This window comes from Brachionichthys hirsutus, unplaced genomic scaffold, assembly GCF_040956055.1.
Source record: "Brachionichthys hirsutus isolate HB-005 unplaced genomic scaffold, CSIRO-AGI_Bhir_v1 contig_424, whole genome shotgun sequence".
Taxonomy (NCBI): Eukaryota; Metazoa; Chordata; class Actinopteri; order Lophiiformes; family Brachionichthyidae; genus Brachionichthys; species Brachionichthys hirsutus.
The window spans coordinates 229813-249689 of NW_027180347.1; the positions used below are offsets into that span (position 1 = coordinate 229813).

Here is a 19877-nt window from a genome sequence, read left to right on the forward strand (position 1 = left end):
ATCTCCCCCCCACAAGCCCTCCTCAACACCTCTCAGAGGAGCTTTTACCTTGCTTCCCTCCCCAACACCACCTCACCCCCACAGTCCGACGGTCAGACCCACCCGACCCCTGCTGCTCCCCTCACCCAACCCCACCTTGTTCCCTCCTCGAAGAGAAGACAACGTGAAGCATGCAAAGAGAGATCCATCACTCCTGCCTGTCTTCTTGCATGCCCTCCTCAGGAAACACCTTTCAGACCGGGAGATTAGAATGTGACAGGAGGGGAGAAGACAGTGAAAGAATGATGGAGGAGAAAGAGTGGGGGGGGTAAATGATTCAGTGAGCTAGAGAGGGTGGAAGGAGGAGAGGGGCCAGTGGAGAGAAATTGAGTGAGTGTGGATACATGAGATTGATGAGGACAGTGAATGAGATGGGAGATAGAAGTCTTTTGTTAGTCTGAGCACCGGAGGAAGCCCGAAGTGTGGGGAGAGCGTAAACATGAACTTGCCCATTAGAACATGTGTTGATAGCTCCAAGTGGCCCCTTGGAACATTAGCATGTCTTTTAAGGGCTGACATGGTGTAGAAAGGGACACGCTGCCATACACAGAGACATGCTAACAGTTACTGTCCTGGATGCTAACAGTGAGCCTTATTTAAGTTTGATATAATATGAAAGATAAGCAATAAATTAGAATCACGCGAATGTGCTCTTGCAGGCTTTACATTGTGTTGTTAGTCGCTGTGCTTTTTAGACATTTGTCCTTTTAAATTAAGGCGATGCCATTTCAACATGTTCCTCCCACGTCTAAAATAAGCTGTGGAATCACTTTCGGCTGTTATTCAATTTGACAGTCTTACCAGACCAGACCCAGGAACCGTTTCATATCATTTTCTGTTTCATTGAGTGGAGTCTTCCAAAAAATTAAGTACCTCAAAGCCTTCAAGAGTAAATATGCAGGGTATGCAATGATTACAAGTGGGCTTCTTTCAGAAGAAACCGTTTTGTAAGCCTCTCTCTATGTGATATGTGCTGGGAAGTAAGGCATTGTAGTAAAATCCTTAACACTGAAATATATCAAATATAAATATTTTATTTACTTTGTACATTGTACAATGACAATAAAATAGCATACAATCCCCAGTAACAAAAAGCACAAGACCTTTTAATTTTGAAGACGCATATTTACGTATTTTTTTTCTTTTGTGGAAATCAATTTTGTTAGGGAAAAAAAATGAATGAGTGTTGTGTGTATTTTTAGTATTTATATCTTTATTTATTTTTTAAAGCCTCCAGTTTTTGTTATTTATTTTTTTAACTTGTGAGGCCAGGGTGGTGCCTTAAGGCAACCCAGAGGTGTTACATTCATTATCGCCTCCATGCTAAGAGCAGCAAGTTGTTTTGGCAGTGGCCTTGCAGCCTTCAGTGCTGTCGGGCTTTTTGTGTGATTTCCCACACAGACAAATTTGGTGTGGATAAATGTCTCCAAACCGATCACACCTTTCTTCACTCATCACCCCTGTGGGGAGGCAGGAGCTAGTCAGGCCACTCCCCATTGTTCTTTGTTACATCTCTGCCTCATCAACTTAATGCCATTTGATACTGAGTGATAGTTCGCCTCTCTGAAAAGGTCTCAGAGATAAGGGGCAGGCATTTAACCTTTTCCTCTGCTTTGCCATTGCCCCGTGACGATGTGTGAGATATGTCACCTGTGGAGAAAACACATTTTCTAACACTGGCACAGCCAGGTTCTCACTTTGCAAAGGGTAACATGTCTCCTTTGTTTCATAATCAGCATAATGCAACCTGATGTGGTCCCTCTTACTTGTCAAGAAAAAAAAAATCAAGGTTCTTGTTTGGTACAGATTTGCCACAAATTATGTACTTAACCCTAACGACAAAAGATACGCAAAAATGTCATGTAAAGACAGACAATCATTCACGCACACACTCACGGACAATTTAGTGTAACCAGTTCACCTAAGTTGCATGTTTTTGGTGGCGGGAGGAAGCCGGCGAACCCGGGAAGAACCCACGCAGACACGGGGTGAACATACAAACTCCTCACAGAAAGACCCCAATTTGGATTTGAACCTGCAACCTTCTTGCTGTGAGGCAACCCCTACCACTGTGGTAATATGGAATACACTTTTCAATCTCAAAATAGGCTAAATGGCCAAAATAATCCACTTTTCCCTGATTGGGGGGTAAACAGCTAGGAACTACGCCTCCAGTGGTCTGAGTCGGGTCAATGTCCCGTTAGGATCCTTGCTCTACGGCTGGTTCCTGAGTTATGGAGATGAGCACAGTGACTGGGGAATGTTTTTCTATCTGTCTGAGCCCCCCCTTCTCCACACCTCTCTCCACTTCAGCCACCTCCCTCTCATCTCGATGTTAACGCATTCTCAGGCCTCAAACAGCAGACATTTTGAAACTCTCAAAACAGCCACGTCGGGGGTTAACACCAGTTACGACTGAGGTGTCACACACTCCTGCGGTTTAAGTAAACATTGTTTGTGTGTGTGTGTGTGTGTGTGCACGCGCACCAGTCTCTGCTTCCCTACATGCCCAGTAATAATATCTTCATAGTCTTCCAAATCTCCTTTGTTACAGCTTGTGCTTTATTTTACATTTTGCATTTAAAGGAAAGTTTAAGCAAACTTAAATGTGGAGCGTAAGGAATCACAGCAGCAAGTGAAACGAGAGATCCAAAGCATTTCAAGACGTTCTGGCGTTACCCTTGTCCTTTCAAAAAATATAGAAATTTCACACACACGTTTGAGAGATTCTGTGAATGTGCATCTCACAGCTAAATTGTTCATTTTTATATTTAGAACTATATTCGCCTCCAGTATTTCTTGATGCTGTTCTATTTGAAAATTCAAATTAGCTGACACATTTTTATTCACTTTTTTTTAATTATTATTATTATTATTATTATTATTCTAAAGAGCCTTTTAAATTACTTTATATAACAATTATTTAACCCTAAATGGACACAAAACGGTTCGAGTGTAATTCAAGAAAAATCAGTGCACAACAATTCTCTCAAGCTCCGTTGTTGGCTGGCTGCAGCTAAAATAGCGGCATCCTTTTTCTAATTTTCTCAACAAGAAAAATAATAAGAATATATCCCATAATGAACTTAACTTTTGATCTAACACAATAGTAATGAATGTGTCCCTCAAAGCTTAATGTAAGTACCCCTCATATTTCCTCTGCCCTACCCTTTGTGTGTTGTCCAAATTATGTTCATTACAGAGACAGTTGTTTTACGTTTTCTCTCCATGCCTCAGGAGTTGTATGTTATTGATTAGATGCTCTTAGTGTCACGCAGACGACGAGGCAGTAATGCTTCACATGTAAAAACAAAACCTTGTCAGGAAATTGTTAGTTTTAAATCCATATATAACTCATCTGGTTTTGGATGCGTTGACTAAAGGAAACCGCAGAATGTCATGATCTCAGCAATCATTATTCCTTCTTTAAAACGCACGACTCAATTGAACATAATGGGAGGGAAATTATGTTTTGATTGCACTTCTACGCTTGCACGTGCACAAATGAGGAAGGTATTTTATCTTGACTATTTTCACATGTGCCCCGCCGGGTACGCACATTATGATAGTGATGCTGTAATGACTTTCCCAAAATGGTGTGATTTATTGAACATTCTTTCAAGTGAAATGTCTAATGCTGCACAGTTACTAAATAAACAATAATTTTAGAGGCCCCATTTCCCTCTGGGACATCTCTCTTCCTAATATCCCTCTGTGTCTCGCTTGAGTTAAACTCATTCTCTTTATTTCTTTCTGTTTATGTCTTTTCCTGAGTCTCACGTTCACCCCCACGTCCATAATCTCCCCTGTGCCCATTGAGTAAACGTGGAACCGTGTGAGCCTTCAGGACGACTTTGAAATGAGACGTGGCTGGGGACATCAGAGGACTCTGCCACTCTCAATGAAGCCTGCTTGATTTATAAGAGAGCATGGGGTGGGGGGCGGTTGTTTCCAGAGGCACAAGGCCACGAGGTCCCCCATTAGTACCCTGACCCCTGTTTCATGGGAGCCCAACCACTGCATAGGAGGAGAGGGAGAAGAATGGAAGGGTGAATGGATGGTGGACATGGGGGGCTCGTGTGTGAAGAGGTCTTTTCTTTTTTACCATAGAAAGTCTGCTATTTACATTTTCACTGCTGAGAAGGCAGCAGAAATGAGAAACCCTCGCTCTGTCATTTGTCAGCGGCCTGTGGTGTCCTGACTTACACGTCTGCTGGTTGTACCTGATCCCCGACTCAGGCCCGTCTCTGGTCCCTCTTTTACGATTCCCCCTCACAGTTTTACTGTCTGCAATCTAATTAGTTGTCTTAATCACGTGTTAAAGCGCAGCGCCTTCCTGGTGTTTACTGTCTGTTTGCCATGCTGTAAAAAAAGAAAGAAAAAATGTGTAAGGCGGCTCGTAAAAACTAACCTGCAGAGGATTAAGTATTAGTTATTTCTTTCTAATGGATAAAAATCAGGGAATCTGCGACAGGAAAAGGGGCTTTAGTGTCTGCGCTGTGCTTCAGCAGGAAGTGTGTTCTACTGATGTTTGTGAGGATGAGAGAGTGGAGAAAAAAAAGTCATTATTGTTGCACATTTAAATTTAAGTTGGAAAAGTGAGGGGAAACTGGAACTTGATCAATCAGTTTTGATCCTATTTGATGTGATTTTGGTGGAGTATATGACTTCATAGAGAGATATGATAAAAGGAGTCTTATTTGATTTCAGTTTGACAGACATGACTTCTTTATTTTCCTATCCACCCATTGAGATCATATCACGCTGTTACGTCAATCTATGTTGGATAATTACATCAGTCCTTTCTATGTTTGCAGACAGAATCCATAACATGGCTTCATTCCTGTCGAGATCAGTTCCTGTTGTTTATGAACTCATTGTGATAAGCCTGTCAGCTTCAGCCAATTTGGTAATGGCATCGTAGGAATATTTTTTAAAAGACACATGTTTTAGCGTACATTACATTCAAACATTTTCCCAATCACATACCATCTTTGTGTAGTTACTACGTCCGCTGCGCCTATTCATCAGAAAGCCCGCCTGGTTGGATCAGCCTTATCCTGCTGCTTGATATAAGCATGCTGGAATTTATTGTTTTCAGTAAACACTCCTTAAACGTAATCTCTGACTGCGGTATACACTGCTAGTTGCCGTAGCAACATGGTGGGGGTTTCATAACACTTCGATGGGGGGGGGGGGGGGTCTCAATCGGCCTCATTATTTCTTAGGATTTAGGTAAGAGACAAAATCCATCTACAAGCTAAGCAAGCAGAGGTAATGAGAAACAGTCGCAGGCCTTGTAGGGATCCATAGAAAACGATCAAATCCTTCAACAGCTTTTACGGGCATGTTCTTCATGGGTACAAGGAGATTAAACATCAGCACAGCAAAGGCGCCGAGGGGAGCGACAGTGAGGACGAGACAGGAGGAAGAAGGTGTAAAACGCCGTCTGACTGTTTGTCCTCTCTTGTTACCGGATGCATCGGCTCGCTTACACACACACACACACTGCTGTCTTGGTAAGAAAATATAAACGGTTTGTGATGGAGAGTTGTGGATTATTGCATGCAGATGGCGGCTCTCCGTGAGACACCCCTCTACCTTCAGCCTTTATGTTAACCCTTTCATATGCTGCATCCCCCACTTCCTAGTTCTGGGTTTTACTCGACAAAAGCTTTGTGCTGCAGATCTCATCATCCTTGCTGTTTGAATGAGTCGGTACTCTTCCAACCAAGTTCTTTGGATTACTCTGCATTTACATTTGTGATGCAAGTGCCTGAGAAATTGCATGTGATTGTTTTTTTTATAACTTTACAAAGTTCCAAGTTTGGTATTCATTCCCAGCTAGATAGTGTCAAAAAGCTCCCCCCCCGCCCCCCACAAGTATTTCAGTCCTTTTTATTGATAAAAAAATATATATATATATGTGATGGGTCATGAATGTCTTTGAGAAGAGACTGTAAAAATGGTGCATTATCCTTAACAACCACAATCACATCTTGCTCCTTTCTTCAGTTGGAATGCAACCAGCAGCTGTTTCCATAATGAGAGAGTAGGAGGATTCGATAACTACTTTCTAACGTATCTTCTCTGATGACTCATCAGATTTTAATACAATCCTTGTTTAAATGACCACCACTTATGAAAAGATGCAGGAAAAAAATGCAATTACATTTTCAGTGGGAGGACTGACGGCAACCTCCAGTGCGCTTTGATTTTCAGCCACAGTAGTGATTGATGAGGCCCACTGCAGTTCCTTTAGGTTATTATCTAAACAAATATTAGACAAGGCACAAGAATCATTCCTAAAGTACAGTAATACCTCGACATACGAGTGCTCGGAGACACGAGCAAACCTGCAAGCAACATGTGGTCCATCGCGAACAATGAGACATAAATTACTAATCAGAAAAGAGCAGCTTGGGATGCCTCCTGAGTCCAATCGCCGTCCCGCCGCTGATAGGTGTGAGTGCATGAAGCTGACTTTTTTCCCGCTATAGACTTTTTGTACATCCCCAGAGCACTTTGAGTCAAACTAGCGAGAATTGTCGAAGCTTCTTCCCTGCAGTGAGTAACCCTTCTTTGGAGTCACTGGGGAAACCTGGTGGAAACAGGACAGTCAGAATGGAGTCCGCTGTTATCCCAGTAACAGCGGCATTTGGTGATCTCATCTTTTCTGTAATTGTAAGACGTCCTCAGTGTGAATGAAATAAGCATGTGGGTGGGTTTTTTTTTTTTTTTTAGATAAAGAAAGACTTCATTCAGACTTGTTCTAGTCTACTTGGTTTCATCTGTGTTCAGTGGGAGATGTCAGTTAATGAGAATTCTGTTATTCAGGAAGAGCTTCAGTTGAGTCACCGGCCATGTTGGTGAGTCACTGCAGCCGTCGGAGGGTTTTCTGGTCTTGTCCAGTAATTTCACAGACAGTAGATCGATCAGCAATGCGTTCATGATGCATCTTTTCTCAATCTATTTTTAGTCATTCATCATTCTTCAGAAATTATTGAACTATGTTTAAAATATGGAAACTACAAACGTATTCTCTGTCATTTCATGTGGGTGGTATGTTGATGTCAGACTCTTTTTTTTTGGCAATTTAAGGCTATTTTATTCAGTCTAATGTTGCTTTTATGATAATAAACATGTCCTACTGTGACTTTGACTTGCTTGATGTTCATTCTCCCACATAGTCAAAGTTCATTCAGTGACTGGCTTTCCTTAAAGCAGTCGTCATGCCCAGCCAATCAGTGGCAGAGAAGGCCAGGTCATGGCATTACCATAGTAGGATTTCTTTTGTGCCCTCTGGGTATGACATGCTGTTCAAATAACTCGGTTCAATGATTATGTTAGTGTTTCTTGACTTAATTTATTTATGGTATACTAGTACAATGTTATCATGAGGCTGTATCTGCTTTTCCTCTGAATAGTTTTGCTGACAAGGCGGGAGTATGGTATGCTGAGGTGCTTCTGCCCTCGCCCCTTACCCATATGTTTTCTATTACAACCTAGGAGGTGCCATCCTCAGCAGCTCAGTGATGGGAGGGGGATAGAGCAGGCCTCTCCGGCCCAAATGACGCATGACATGGCGCTACGCCCTGGGCCTTAATTTATGGCTTCCCATGTCAGCAAAGGCTCGCTCCCCCCCGGGGGAGCCCCCCACCACCATTACCTACTACGCAAGCCATCGGTGCCCATCTGGGCTCTGAGAACACACACTATCCACTGTAGGACTTCTGATAACCAGAATGTGGCAACAGGCACACATGCCTGAGAAGTATGCAGAAATCCAATAGCGTTCCTCAAAGAGGAGATGTTTGTTTAGCTGTAAAACATTCACAGTTGCTGCACTGTTTCACAAGATGTGAAGTGGTGCATATGAAGTGCTACTTCAGAAGAATTAACGTCATGCCGGCTGCATCTCGTCCACAGCCAGGCACACACTGCTTCATTTATTAATCCCTCTGATGTGGGAAAGGATGTGAAATCTGGAGACAGAGTGAGGAAGAGATTTTGTGGGAGGATCTGAATTGCGTTTCCAGTTGAGCTGCTCAAGAATCCATTTACACATCACACCGCGTTAGCAAATGGACATATACTGTATACACTGCCAGCACTTGTGCACACACAGGTGTTCACCGTGGGCTATCCGGGAATCTTCCAGTGATCTCTCTCCACCGTTTTGATGTGGGTAGAGGGGGAAAGTAAGAATTTAGCGGAAATGAAGGCCAAGGGATGAGAGGAAGCTCGAGAGTAGATGACAGAAGAAGAAGAGGAAAAACTGGAATCGATGACATTAAAAGATCAGAGAACGGTGTGAGGCAGCACGGCAGTGAAAAAAGGGTTAACAGAGGACAAGGGGACCGGGACAATGGCAGAGGTTTTCACCTCCTTGGTATCAGATATTTCTTTGTGCTTTGGGGAGGGAGCACTGTCAAGGTTTTATGTGGCCTTTTGAAAACAGAACAAGCCCTCTTCAGAACAATATATCCCGCTTCAGAACCTCTCGTACAACAGGGCACTCATTTTTCCTAACTTCCCAGGTCCAGCCTGTAAAACACCCAGATTGAAATCCACTCTGGTCATTGTTTAGTCTCGTCGAAAGTCCCTTAGATCATCCTCATCAGCAGCTGTTCCGTATCCCCTTCATGTTTCGGAATCCTCCCGCCTTTCAGCAGCTCAGTACAGCCACCTGACATTAATCAAAGTCGTTACTAAAACCTGACAACCAGTGTGTTTTGCGGAATAAGTACATGCAACCTAACGAAACCGAGCCGTTTGGCTTATGGTCCGTCCGACCTTGCTGCCAAGCCTTCTCTCAAGTACGAGGAAACACTTAGAGAAGTGATTGTGAAACAACATTGCGGCTCGTATCGATGATAGCATGGTGCTTTCGTGGAAGTTGGCGATGTTGTTTCTTCTAATGATGCAATGTTGCCCTAACATGGAAGAAGTCTTGTTATTTACTGACTGCTTGCAGCGGCTCATAAAAGACTCCAACTCTGAGCTACATCATTGCCGTCCTCGCATCCATCCAACAACGGATCCCATCGACTCCGACACCACGTAGCGCCACGCACCGCTTTTCTTGCTTCATTTTTATATGTGCTTGCCAACATGCAGATTTTTTAGTTCAGAGTTGTGCAGGCTTGGTTTCCGCTCCTGTCAAAGGTGGCGAGATGAATGCGTCTGTGGGGGAATCCGGCAATGCCCTCTCACCCACCATTGTATAATGTGGACGTCCAAAATGCATCCATCGATGACACAGAATCAAAGAAAAGCAGCCGCCGCTAGTTGACGCCCTTGGCTTTGATTTAAGATTACATAATGGTAGTTCAGCTGGGTTGTATACATTAAAACCAGAGAGCCAAAGCCCTGCGAGTTTGGATCTGCTAAATGCTATGACTTCATCATCAAGGTTGAAGCTCAATCCTGGCGCCTTTTGTTTTTATCTGACCTCCAGCAGAGCAGAAGCAGAATCTGATCTGATAAAGACAGAAGAACATTGAAACTAGGCTAACCTTTCCCTTTCATCTTCTGCTCTGAAGATTCAGAGTTGGAGGTGAGAAAGAGAGGCGAGTATCCGAGAATGAATGATGTGTTGTCGGCCTTCTCCTGATTAAGACCTCCCTGAGGTCTTTGATGGTTCCGAAAGGCCAGAGGCTGGCGTGATGGAGATCGAAGTGTTGAAGCCTCATTTTCCCCGTCGTCTCTGGTTCTTCTCCCGCGAGACGTGTATGTGTTTCTCTCTGCTCTTTTTTCCATTCTTTTATTGTTCTGTCTCTTCATCATTGTTAGCAACTCGTTCCTGAAATGCCCTTATAGCTAGTGACTAGTCTCTCGCCCAACAGCAAGTGTGATCCTCTGATCCATCAGATCCATTAGAACTGATGCCAGGGACTCCGGGGGGGGGGGGGGCTTGTTCAGTCAGGCCGCTGACAGAAGTGAAGACCCCGTCAGAGAAACCATTAAGAACGCAGCGGGCCCAGAAAAATGAGCTGGCCTTGTCACTCCACATCAGGAGCTCAGCCACGGCTGCAGATCCCCCCTCAGACGCCGTCGCATTCAACCACTGTTCGTCCGGGCCTTTGAACCAGACACAGCTAGGTAGATGGATGAATGAGCCCATGTGTGTAGAGGCTCCCTGTCTTGGATCGATGGCATTCGCAGGCTTGACATCTGAAGCTTGGGTGAAGTCAGGATAGGTGGCGTGGGAGTGATTCGGTTTGGCTTTACTTCTTGCTTCCAAGGAGCTGAGGTAGAGTGCTCTGAAAGGTACGAATGAGAAGATGAAAGGTGGTACCGGTAATCCGTTCCGAGTGTTATTGGGTTATGATAAAACTCAGTACGGCTTATAATGTATTCAATTGACTATAATTAAAATTGACTACATTTTTTTTATGTTTCTGAGCCTATTGACTTGCCTGCTTAAATGTCCCATTATTCTACTTTATAGTTTTAAGATGTTTGGATCTAGTGCACGGAATACAGTAGTGCCCCCCCCCCCCCCATCAGCTTTTACTCCAGAAACTCAAAGGCAGAATTAACAAACAGAAGGGAAATAATAATAAACAAACAAATGTTGGTTTGCATTGACTGTCAAGCCTGCTAGCTAGTAGCTAGTTCTAGCTCTGTGTTGCTTGAAGACTGATGAGCAGATAAACAGATTGATCACATTTTTATTGGTTGAGATAACTTGGTTTAGTCCGAGCTTCAACTTTCTCTAACTTTCTCAATCACTGACAATCACACCCTCGTTGCGCATCAATTACGCGTGTGTGCTAGTGAAGCCCTCGGCTCCCTCTTAACCGTTCTTTAAGCAGCCATTTGAAAAGCCTCTGCTTCTCCTCTCTCGTTTGTTAATGACACCGTATCCTCTCCACACATTGTCTCCTGAGCCCCCCCCCTCTAACTCTCCCTTTGTTCCGTGACGGAGATGGAACACCTCCACCTTGCGTGTCACTGCCTCAGACTAAACATTCTCTGCTGGTGTTGATGCGTCGGCGTAGCAGCTACCTCTAACGACGGCCGACTTATCTCATTAGAATAATAATGATTTCACTGGCTGCCATTCCCACAGATATGCCCCGTATTTGTCTTGGGCTGTGTTTCCTGCGCCGGGGCTGCTGGGCCAGCACGGCCTTCGTGCCTGCCTGTCGTATATCAGCGGCGCTGCCACAGTCAAGCCCCCTGATTTATAGCTGTTTATCTGTAGTCACCCCCCCACCCTCCAACAGATGGGCTCTGAGTATTTGCTCAGGGGAAGGAAAGGTCCCCAAACCGATGAAATACAACAAACAAGAGGTAATCAGAAGGAACCTTCTTTTGATTACAATTTATTGGTCACCAGGATAATGGAGATTGATTTTTCTACGATGTTTATCGGGTGTTACATGATCGGATGTCCCGGAATAATGTGGCCGCCCCTTATCTTAATGAGTTTTTCCACTTCGGTGTGTTTTTGGCGATTCTGTTTATGGTGAGTTTCTGTGATGGCACCGCATGTATTAAATTATTATAGAAGAGGTCCGTCATGATTTATTTTTATTAGCAAAGTGATTATGAAAACATTCCCTCCGCTGCCACGCTCTACAGGGTTGTCACCTTAAATCTCTACAAATATAGTCGGGCTCTAAATCTCCTCGGCTGTCAGTATCTTCACAGAGGGAGAAGAAGAAAAAACACATTGCCCCATAAATTGTCGGTTACAGGCTGAGAGAGGCTCCATTTGATTTCTGAGTCTCTGGAGAAAGGGCTCAAGTAATAACCCAAGCCTATCAATTTTTCAAACTGGTCGCACTATATTGTTTTAGATTTTTCAGTACCTGCATTAGTTGTGTTTTTTTTTTTTTTAACTCGATGTGATGGATTCAAACCAGATTTTGACCCTTGCACCTGTTGGTCGTAAATTATGATTCCTGGTTTATGTTACTCATATTCTCAAGTTAAACACTTTGAAAATGATTTTGGGTGCAAGCGGACGGATAGCGATGCGTAACACCCTCCTTGTACGTCTCGCATTCCATAGCGACACAATAATATGCCATGCTCGTGGGATTTAGCTTTTCTCAGAATTAGACCGTGATTCATGGTTTCCCCCCCCCAGGTTTCCACGTTGGGCCTAAATGCAGACAGTATCACACGGAGACATCGCTCCGAAAAATGTCTCAGATTCAGATATTACTGTGAGGAGAGAAGCTAATTTGTCAGTGCCCAGTTCCTGTTCCAGCCAGTAAGAGTAAAGCGCGCATCGATGGTTGATGGGCTCCATTATGAGGTAAACCCGGCCAGTCATCGCTCCTCACTCATCTGTTGAGCAAAGCTGCAGATTCCTTATCTCGCCTCTGATTAAGCGGTGATGGAGTGTAAAGAATCTGGGTGAGTTCTGACCATATAGAACCAGATGTGTGGAAAATGATAAAGCGAGGCCCACATTAGATACACAATGTTATTGTTGAAGGTTTTAAATGGCATCTATAACATTTATTTCATAGTAGGTCTATTTTTCAATATTTCATTATTGTATTACTCGTCTTATTATTTGCCCATACAGCATGTTTAAGAAAGGCTGTTGGCAGCATCAGGAGATTCAGCATTTATTCCAGAGGTGCACCAAAATAGGATTTTAACTTCTATACATATAGCTTCGGTCCATACGTAGTCATCCTGTCAAAGGGACAACGACTGCCATTACCTCCGGTAGTTTAATGATGGCGACTGCTTTGAGGGAAGTGAGGCAGTTTGGTTGGGTGATGTTCTCCACAGCTGGGTCTCTGCATCAGCTGACCTCTCACAGAGAAAGGGAGAGGGAGGAATGGCAGCACATCTGCAGGATGATGGAGGGATCTCTTTGAGGGATGGGCCAGCAGCCCGCTTGGACCGGATCGTCACTCTTTCGCACTTTAAAGCCAGTCTTGAAATATTCAGAAACATTTCCTGCATGCATGTAGTCGTGTGGGAGCAGGGATTGGTATAAAGGGAACTCTTGGTTGGAAACTCCCCACCTCAAGACAGTTGATGTCAATGGGTTTTGAATTACCGCCGTCTGCTGGACTGTCTTTAGTCTGTTCCAGCATTGCCCCCCCCCGCCTGTCTTTGTGAATGTAGCCGCATGTGAATCATTCTGGCAATAACCTGCGTGAAAGAGGCACCTCCTCCAGAAGTGGCTTCAAGTGGTTTCTGTTTGTGACAGGAATTGTTTGGTCATGATGCTTTAGCTTTGCGGTTGCCAAGGTGTCTCCCCCCGAAGCATGTTGTTCACCAAAGGCACCGCTGCCTCTCAGGTTACGTTCTACTCCCTCGTATGTTAGCAGGCTGGACCCTCCTCGTATGTTAGCAGGCTGGACCCTCCTCGTATCACCAGCAGCCCCATCTAGCTGGCGTGGACGGCCAGACGACGAACGGGAAAGGAGATTACACAATCGCATTATTTTTTTATTGCGACTTGACAGAAAGTACCAGAGAATTACTGAAGCTGCGCGCGCGGAAATACAAATAGGATGTAGCTGTTCAATGGCAGCAGATTGCTACGCATGGATGGGTTGTGTCCTGATTACAGTATATTCAGTAAGACGCTACGCAACTAATAATTCGATTATTGCACGCATGCTTTAAGTGCCACTTAGAGCGGAATATAAGGCCTCACGGCTATAATTCTGCTTCTTGTGTTGCGTTTTTTGACGTATTGACATGTTGGCGCTGCTATTTGTTTAGCTGGTCTCTCTGAAAATGCAGATGTCACTCCGGTTGACTTGGGAAAATACAGAGCAGCCAAAACATAAAGTGGAAATGTTAACCCAATAACGCTAGATAAACAGTCAGCGGAGAGGAGCCAAAGACAACAGAGAGTGAAGGGAAAGTGTCCTGCTGGCATCAGGTTTCCCAGAGTAAGTGTTATTTGAAAAGCAGCTGAAGGGTGACACTCACTCTCCTCCCACCCAATCTTCCTCTGTCCCTCCTTCCTCCCTCACTTATTCGACCATCTGTTGTTCTCCCTCTTCTCAGGCTGCTCTAAGTGCCTTGAAACAGCTGTCTGAGCAGGGACTGGACCCAGTGGACGGCCCCATCAAGGTGCGTACAACACAGATCCACGGCAAACTCTCAGTCCAGACGTTCCACGCTCCTTCCTGGTTGGATGTTGAACCAGTCGGCAAGTCAGGGTGGACAGATGCTGTTCTAGTGAGGAGCCAGATGCGCGCGTGCCAATCTGGCTTTTTTGTAAATCCTCTTCGCTGCAGGCTGGCCCATCATCAGCTTCCTCCCCACCCACAGACACATGTTCAACATTTCTGTTCTGCATTTTTCCCCTCATAGGAAACAGTCGGCAGATATATATTTACACGCATTACACTTCTGTCAAAGCGCCATCCTCTTGTGACGCGATCGCTGCCTGGGCTCAAGTTATGACGGATAAGAAGCGCCCCCCCCCCCAACCCCCCTTGTTCCCTCCACAAGGAGGATGGACAACAGCAGAGAATATGTAGGAAAGATTTGTGCGTGCGTGAAACAATGGAAGAAATCAAGCAGGTTGGGAGTGTTTTCATAGTAGGCGTGCCCCGGGAGCCTCTTGCCTCCTTTAGAGCAAGAGAGGAAAGGAACAAGGAGAGGAAAGCAAAGCCACAACGTTGTAATAGCTTTGTTTACGTCATCACAGGAAGAGGGAGGCAAATATGGCAGCAATTTCTCTTTCACCTGAGCATTTAATCATTCATTCCTTCCTCCGCTCTTTTCCATCGCCGTCTCTGAAACTCGTTGACTCACAAGTGCTTTGCCCTCAACACATTTACGGTCATTTAGCCTTGGATGATTGCGGATCACACACACACACACACACACATTTTTCTTGACTGTCCTTTTCGGTGAAAAGCACAGAACAGGAGCCACAGCAGATCGGTAAGTGTGAAGGTCAAGGACTTCTGCCGTGTCTCGTGAGGGAATCCCTTATTGTGCTTTCAAAGAATGACTCGCTAAAGACTGAGCATATCCTGATATCTTCTGGGGAGGTCAGTGGAGTCCTTGGAAACGATCTGCTGTAACACACTTGTATTTGTCTTTTCAGACCAGTGAACCATGTGGGAGGGAGGACGGACATTAAACAGACTAACTCAGGCACCACCACTCAGGGCTGCAAGGATTCATAGGCTGTCGTCTAGGAGCTGACGACCCCCGAACCCCTCCTTCATCATACTACCCTCACCCTGATCTCTCTTAACCCAGAACCCAGCGCCCCACCCGGCCCCCACTACCCTCAGTTCCCTCCCTCGCCCACCCACCCACCCCACGACTGCCACTGTATCCTGCGAAGCCTGTCAACATGCAATAGGGTGGATGTGCACGAGAAACGACACGACTAAAACACCATTACCTGAGTCTATGTGAAGACAACGCTCTCTTAACACGTTTATTGATGATTTCGATCCAGATTTAGAGAAAGAAAAACTTTAAAAACATGAAATACAAACTAATGAGATCAATGCATGGTACTGTATGAAAATCGAGGGAAATCCAAAGTGCACAGCATCGACGACGTTCCCTCTGAATCAGTGTCTGTTGGTATGGTTAAAACAAATATGTATGTTAATCATTCCATTGAAATACAAGAGAAACATTCCGGGGGGGGGGGAGAAACCAACGTACACACAGTATCTTACTTTGTTCCTGGGATTATGTTTTTTATTTTATTTTTAAATGTATTTTTTATTAATCTAACAAATGCTTGAGTACTGTATTTAGAATTAACCAATGCCAGTGCTGTGAAAGTTGTAGTCGTTGTCTTCATATATAGTCACCCAGCTTACCTTGTATTCTGACATAAGGGAAGAAAAAAAAAACGGTTCATCATTCTATATGGATGTGTATGACTTACGAGAATATCATATTCCGAAAAATAACACACACAAAAAGATTTTCATGTCGACAAAAATGGCAAAACTGGTGTTAGCAGTTATCAATATAAGCGCTGACCACCCAGGAGGGAAGGTTGAACGAACCTTTACTTCCTGAAGGGGGTCTAACCTTCCCAAAAGCTTGGCATAGCATCACTGGAGGTGATCGCCTGACAAACCGCAGAGGCGAGGGGGGTGCTGCCAAACGCCGTGCTTTGTAGCTAACGTAAGAAGCGAGTGTCTTGTGCACATTCTCTAATGCCAGTAAACCTTTCAACAAACTTTAGGGTGGCTTGAAGGGGTGCGACCACACAACCTCCAGGGAGTCCTCTCCAGTCCAGTGATCCTGTGGCGGTGAATCTCACCCCTCCTTCCCGCCACAGTTTTGTCGATCACATCGACACCCATTGTGTGTGTGCGTGTGTGTGTGTGTGTGTCGTATTGACCCACCAAGACATCGACTGGGTGCTCTTAATGGCCTGCATTTTCAAGTATAACTTATGAGCAGAGAGATAATGTGCATCTGGTTTGCAGACTGGTTTCCCTTCCCTGAAGGCCACTTAAAGGGAGAGTCACAGAATCACTTTGTTCACTGACACTTGAGGTTGTATCTTCTTTGCTGTGAGTGCAATTGTTAATAAGGCTGTTACTGAAATGCAGTAAAAAAAAAAAAAAAAACCTCAGCTCATGTGGGGAGGAAAAGAAATGTTGTCCTGTCTTTATTTTCTCAAAACAGGTTAAAATGTTAATTGTTCCTTAATCTAGTGTAGTTCTTCTAGTTTATCTGGTTCTTTGTTATCATTACCAAATGTTCTCAGTTGGCCTGATCGTGTCGCTTTGGTCATGTGACGCATTTCAAAGCTGTGAGCTGTGGCTCGCAGGATTTCAATAAACGTTAACCACTTCTTGTAATAATTCTTAATTAATATTTTAAATTAATAGACCTTGCATTATTCACAATAAGAGCATTTATTGTGGCATGACTTTACTTCCTAAATGCCCGCGCTACTGCATTAATTAGTCAAAAGGAGTAACAGAATGTAATGAGTAAAATACAATGCATTTGGTGTAGCTTTTCCTCCAATGTTAATGCTTCCTCTGCAGCATGTAGAATATTCTTCCTGTCCTTATTGAAGCTTGTTCAGGACGTCGCTATGCAGCTCATAACAAAACACTTGGAGGTCAGAGATGTTCAGATCTTTCTTTCTTTTTTTACAGACTTTTGGATCATCCTGTTAAAATTTAACAACAGAAAAAAATAATTAATAATAGTTAACGAGTTAAGGAAACAATTCCCAAGTAACTGACTCTGCAGGACTGATGAAGGATAGATAATGTGAAACTCACCTCGCTTGCGTTGCATCATTCGATCACCTTTCCTCGGGTTCTACACGCAGCTCAGCCGCCTCTGCAGCACCGAATCCTCTCTGCAGTCTCCCATTAGCAAGATGAATGAATGAACGGGGCAGCGGTGGTCTAATTCAGCTTCGCTGACTAATGGACTCAGCTGGCGGCTACATCTGCTAGCCATTGGGGAGAGCCAAGTCTGTTCACACACACATTAGCAGTAGATCTCTATTCCAGAAGCTTGTTCAAGTAGTGGCCGACCAGCTTGAGGCCGTGTTAGACCCAAGATGAATTGCCTTGTTCTGACCAGCCAATATGGGAAGTGAACCTTGCTGCCCGAAATAGAACAAAATCAACGAGGCTGTGGAGCCTGTTGATGCCATGCAAAAGCCTGTCATTGATCTGAGTTATGTCCCATTGACTCCCTTGAAGTCCTCTTAATTAGACCTGTATTAAACAGGAGGATAAAATAGTCATGGGAATCCTGTAGATGTCGACACATGCCGAAGCAATGATTCAAGCCAAAGACATCTTCTCGCTTTCCGTCTCGGATGAGTCCAAAGCGTTTCCTGACCTAAAGGCCTGTTTCATAAGTCAGGCTGCTTGCACGGTCTGTCTTGAAGTGGCTGGTTCTGATAGAGGGGATGGTACCTGTCAGTACAGCTCTCCCTCATATTCGAGCTAATCTGCTGCTGAGCAACTTTATCCAGTCCGAATTAGTCACACAGCAGGACTGTTGCGCTGTGGAAGGAGCCTGATAGCTCATCGCATCCGTGTAATGCACTGGGAATGCTGGAATGTGTGATTGGTCTGGTCGATGGCTGCATTGTGTGTCACAGACACACAGAATGTTACGACTTCAGAAGTATTCCAAACAGCTGGTTTTTGTGATGCAAAGATGATTCAGTGGCTGAAATCAGCCTCAAAAGCTTCATTTTTACGTATTAAAATGCAGAGTCGGAACCCTTAAGCTCTGTTACCAGTATATACGTGCTTGAGGGTTAATTTTAATGACTCATCTAAAACTGATCTGCTGAGGTGTCTCTGGAGAAACTGCAGCGATGAGAGAAAGACTAAAACATGCGAGTCTTGGGCCTCGTGACCTTGGTATTCCAAATATTTTCTCCAGGGGTAAGAACATTCATCAAAAACTGTTTTGTTTTTTCATGTTTAATGTATTTAATAGCTTGATTGTTTTGATGGGTCATATTACTCAATTAAAGGCAGCCCTTTCATCGAGCGATCAGCTGCAGTCTGCGTGTGCACAGAAGAAATATAGCAACGTTTTCTGAAGTTGCACAAAAAAATCATGTTTGACTTGTGTCAGAAAAAACTATAATGAGGTCACTGAAATTTCCAAACATTCAAAGAGCATCCAGCTCAAACATGTGATTTCAGATCCAGCTCGTGTGTGACACCAATTAGGAGATGCTCGATTTCTTCAAGCAGGACTTCTGGGCGTGCTACATAACGGAGTCTCTTTGTTGTTGCTCCCCGTGCTGCCAACCTCGCCTCCTATTCCCATTTTTGTAGACAAACCTTAGATGTGATCCTTTTCAGCAGTGTCACTACTTCTGACCCATTTGTTGGACTTGTTTTTCTTTTTTTATGCGTCACCAGACATGTTTACTCACAAAGGCTTTCTTCTCATGGCCTCTATAAAAATAAAAGCTGCCTGACTGTGTGGCACAATGTGGAGGACTGTGATAACGATCCGAGTGGAAAACATTGAGTCATAAAGAGGAGAAAGGGGCAGGGTGGGTGTCATCTTTACAAAGGAAACTGTGTCAGCCCTGCGTCAGATCCTCTTTACTGTCAATGCAATGATTCACAGAATTAATACAACCCACTGCTGGAGTGGGAGGGTGGGTGTAAAAGCCCAAGGTTTGTCATTCCCGGTAATAAACACACGTCATTTAATAATCTAAAACACTTTTATTAATTTAAGTTAGGCAGAGACACTTAACATAGGAACAACATTTGCTTGGCTATGGAGTGGTCTTCAGAAAAGAGGCTTAAAAACAAATGGTAAAAAATTAAGAGGTAGAGAATTAGGCAAATCACCGTGACTGAAGGAATGATGCCTATTGGAATGTAGTTGAAACTCAAACTCTTGTCATCCAAAGGTTATAATAAAATATTCTTCTATCAAAGACACTTGATAGAAGAATATTTGGTGGAGACATTTTGGGATGCCGGGGATTTCACAACACAAAGACGTCAACGTTTCACTTAAACCGGAGACTGTGGTCGACAGACCAGAGAGTTAAAAGTGTTACTTGGGACAGAATAGTGGAGAGCTAGTGTCTAGAATGCGTTTCCCTCCATCACACATCAGTGTTGGGACAGCGGTTCACCTGGAGCTACAGCCTCTTTTGCATTATGTTTTTTAAAACACAATACTCGTAACAGATTTACAACATAAACACAACATAACGTGAACAAATACCGACAAGTGAGAGAACTAAAAATTGATTTTTTTGCTCTCGTTTTCTCCCAAAGTAGTAGATTCTCAACGCTCGTCTAACCCCGGGCACTGACTCCCTCCTCCGCTTTCCGTCTGAGAGGTTAGTCGATTCGGACCTGAACTAACAGGACCGTTAAAGGGAC

The 19877-nt window shown here is 44.1% G+C and overlaps 1 protein-coding gene across 1 annotated transcript in view; it reads left to right on the forward strand.

Moving 5' to 3' along the window:
• The window catches only part of LOC137913836 (double-stranded RNA-binding protein Staufen homolog 2-like), a 58128-nt gene extending 42998 nt beyond the window's left edge, over positions 1–15130 (forward strand). Inside the window, exons 13-14 of the mRNA XM_068757469.1 lie at positions 14041–14106; positions 15095–15130. Of these exons, the coding sequence (XP_068613570.1) occupies positions 14041–14106; positions 15095–15130 (102 nt within the window). The remainder of the gene's footprint in view (positions 1–14040; positions 14107–15094) is intronic.
• Positions 15131–19877: the final 4747 nt, after the last annotated feature.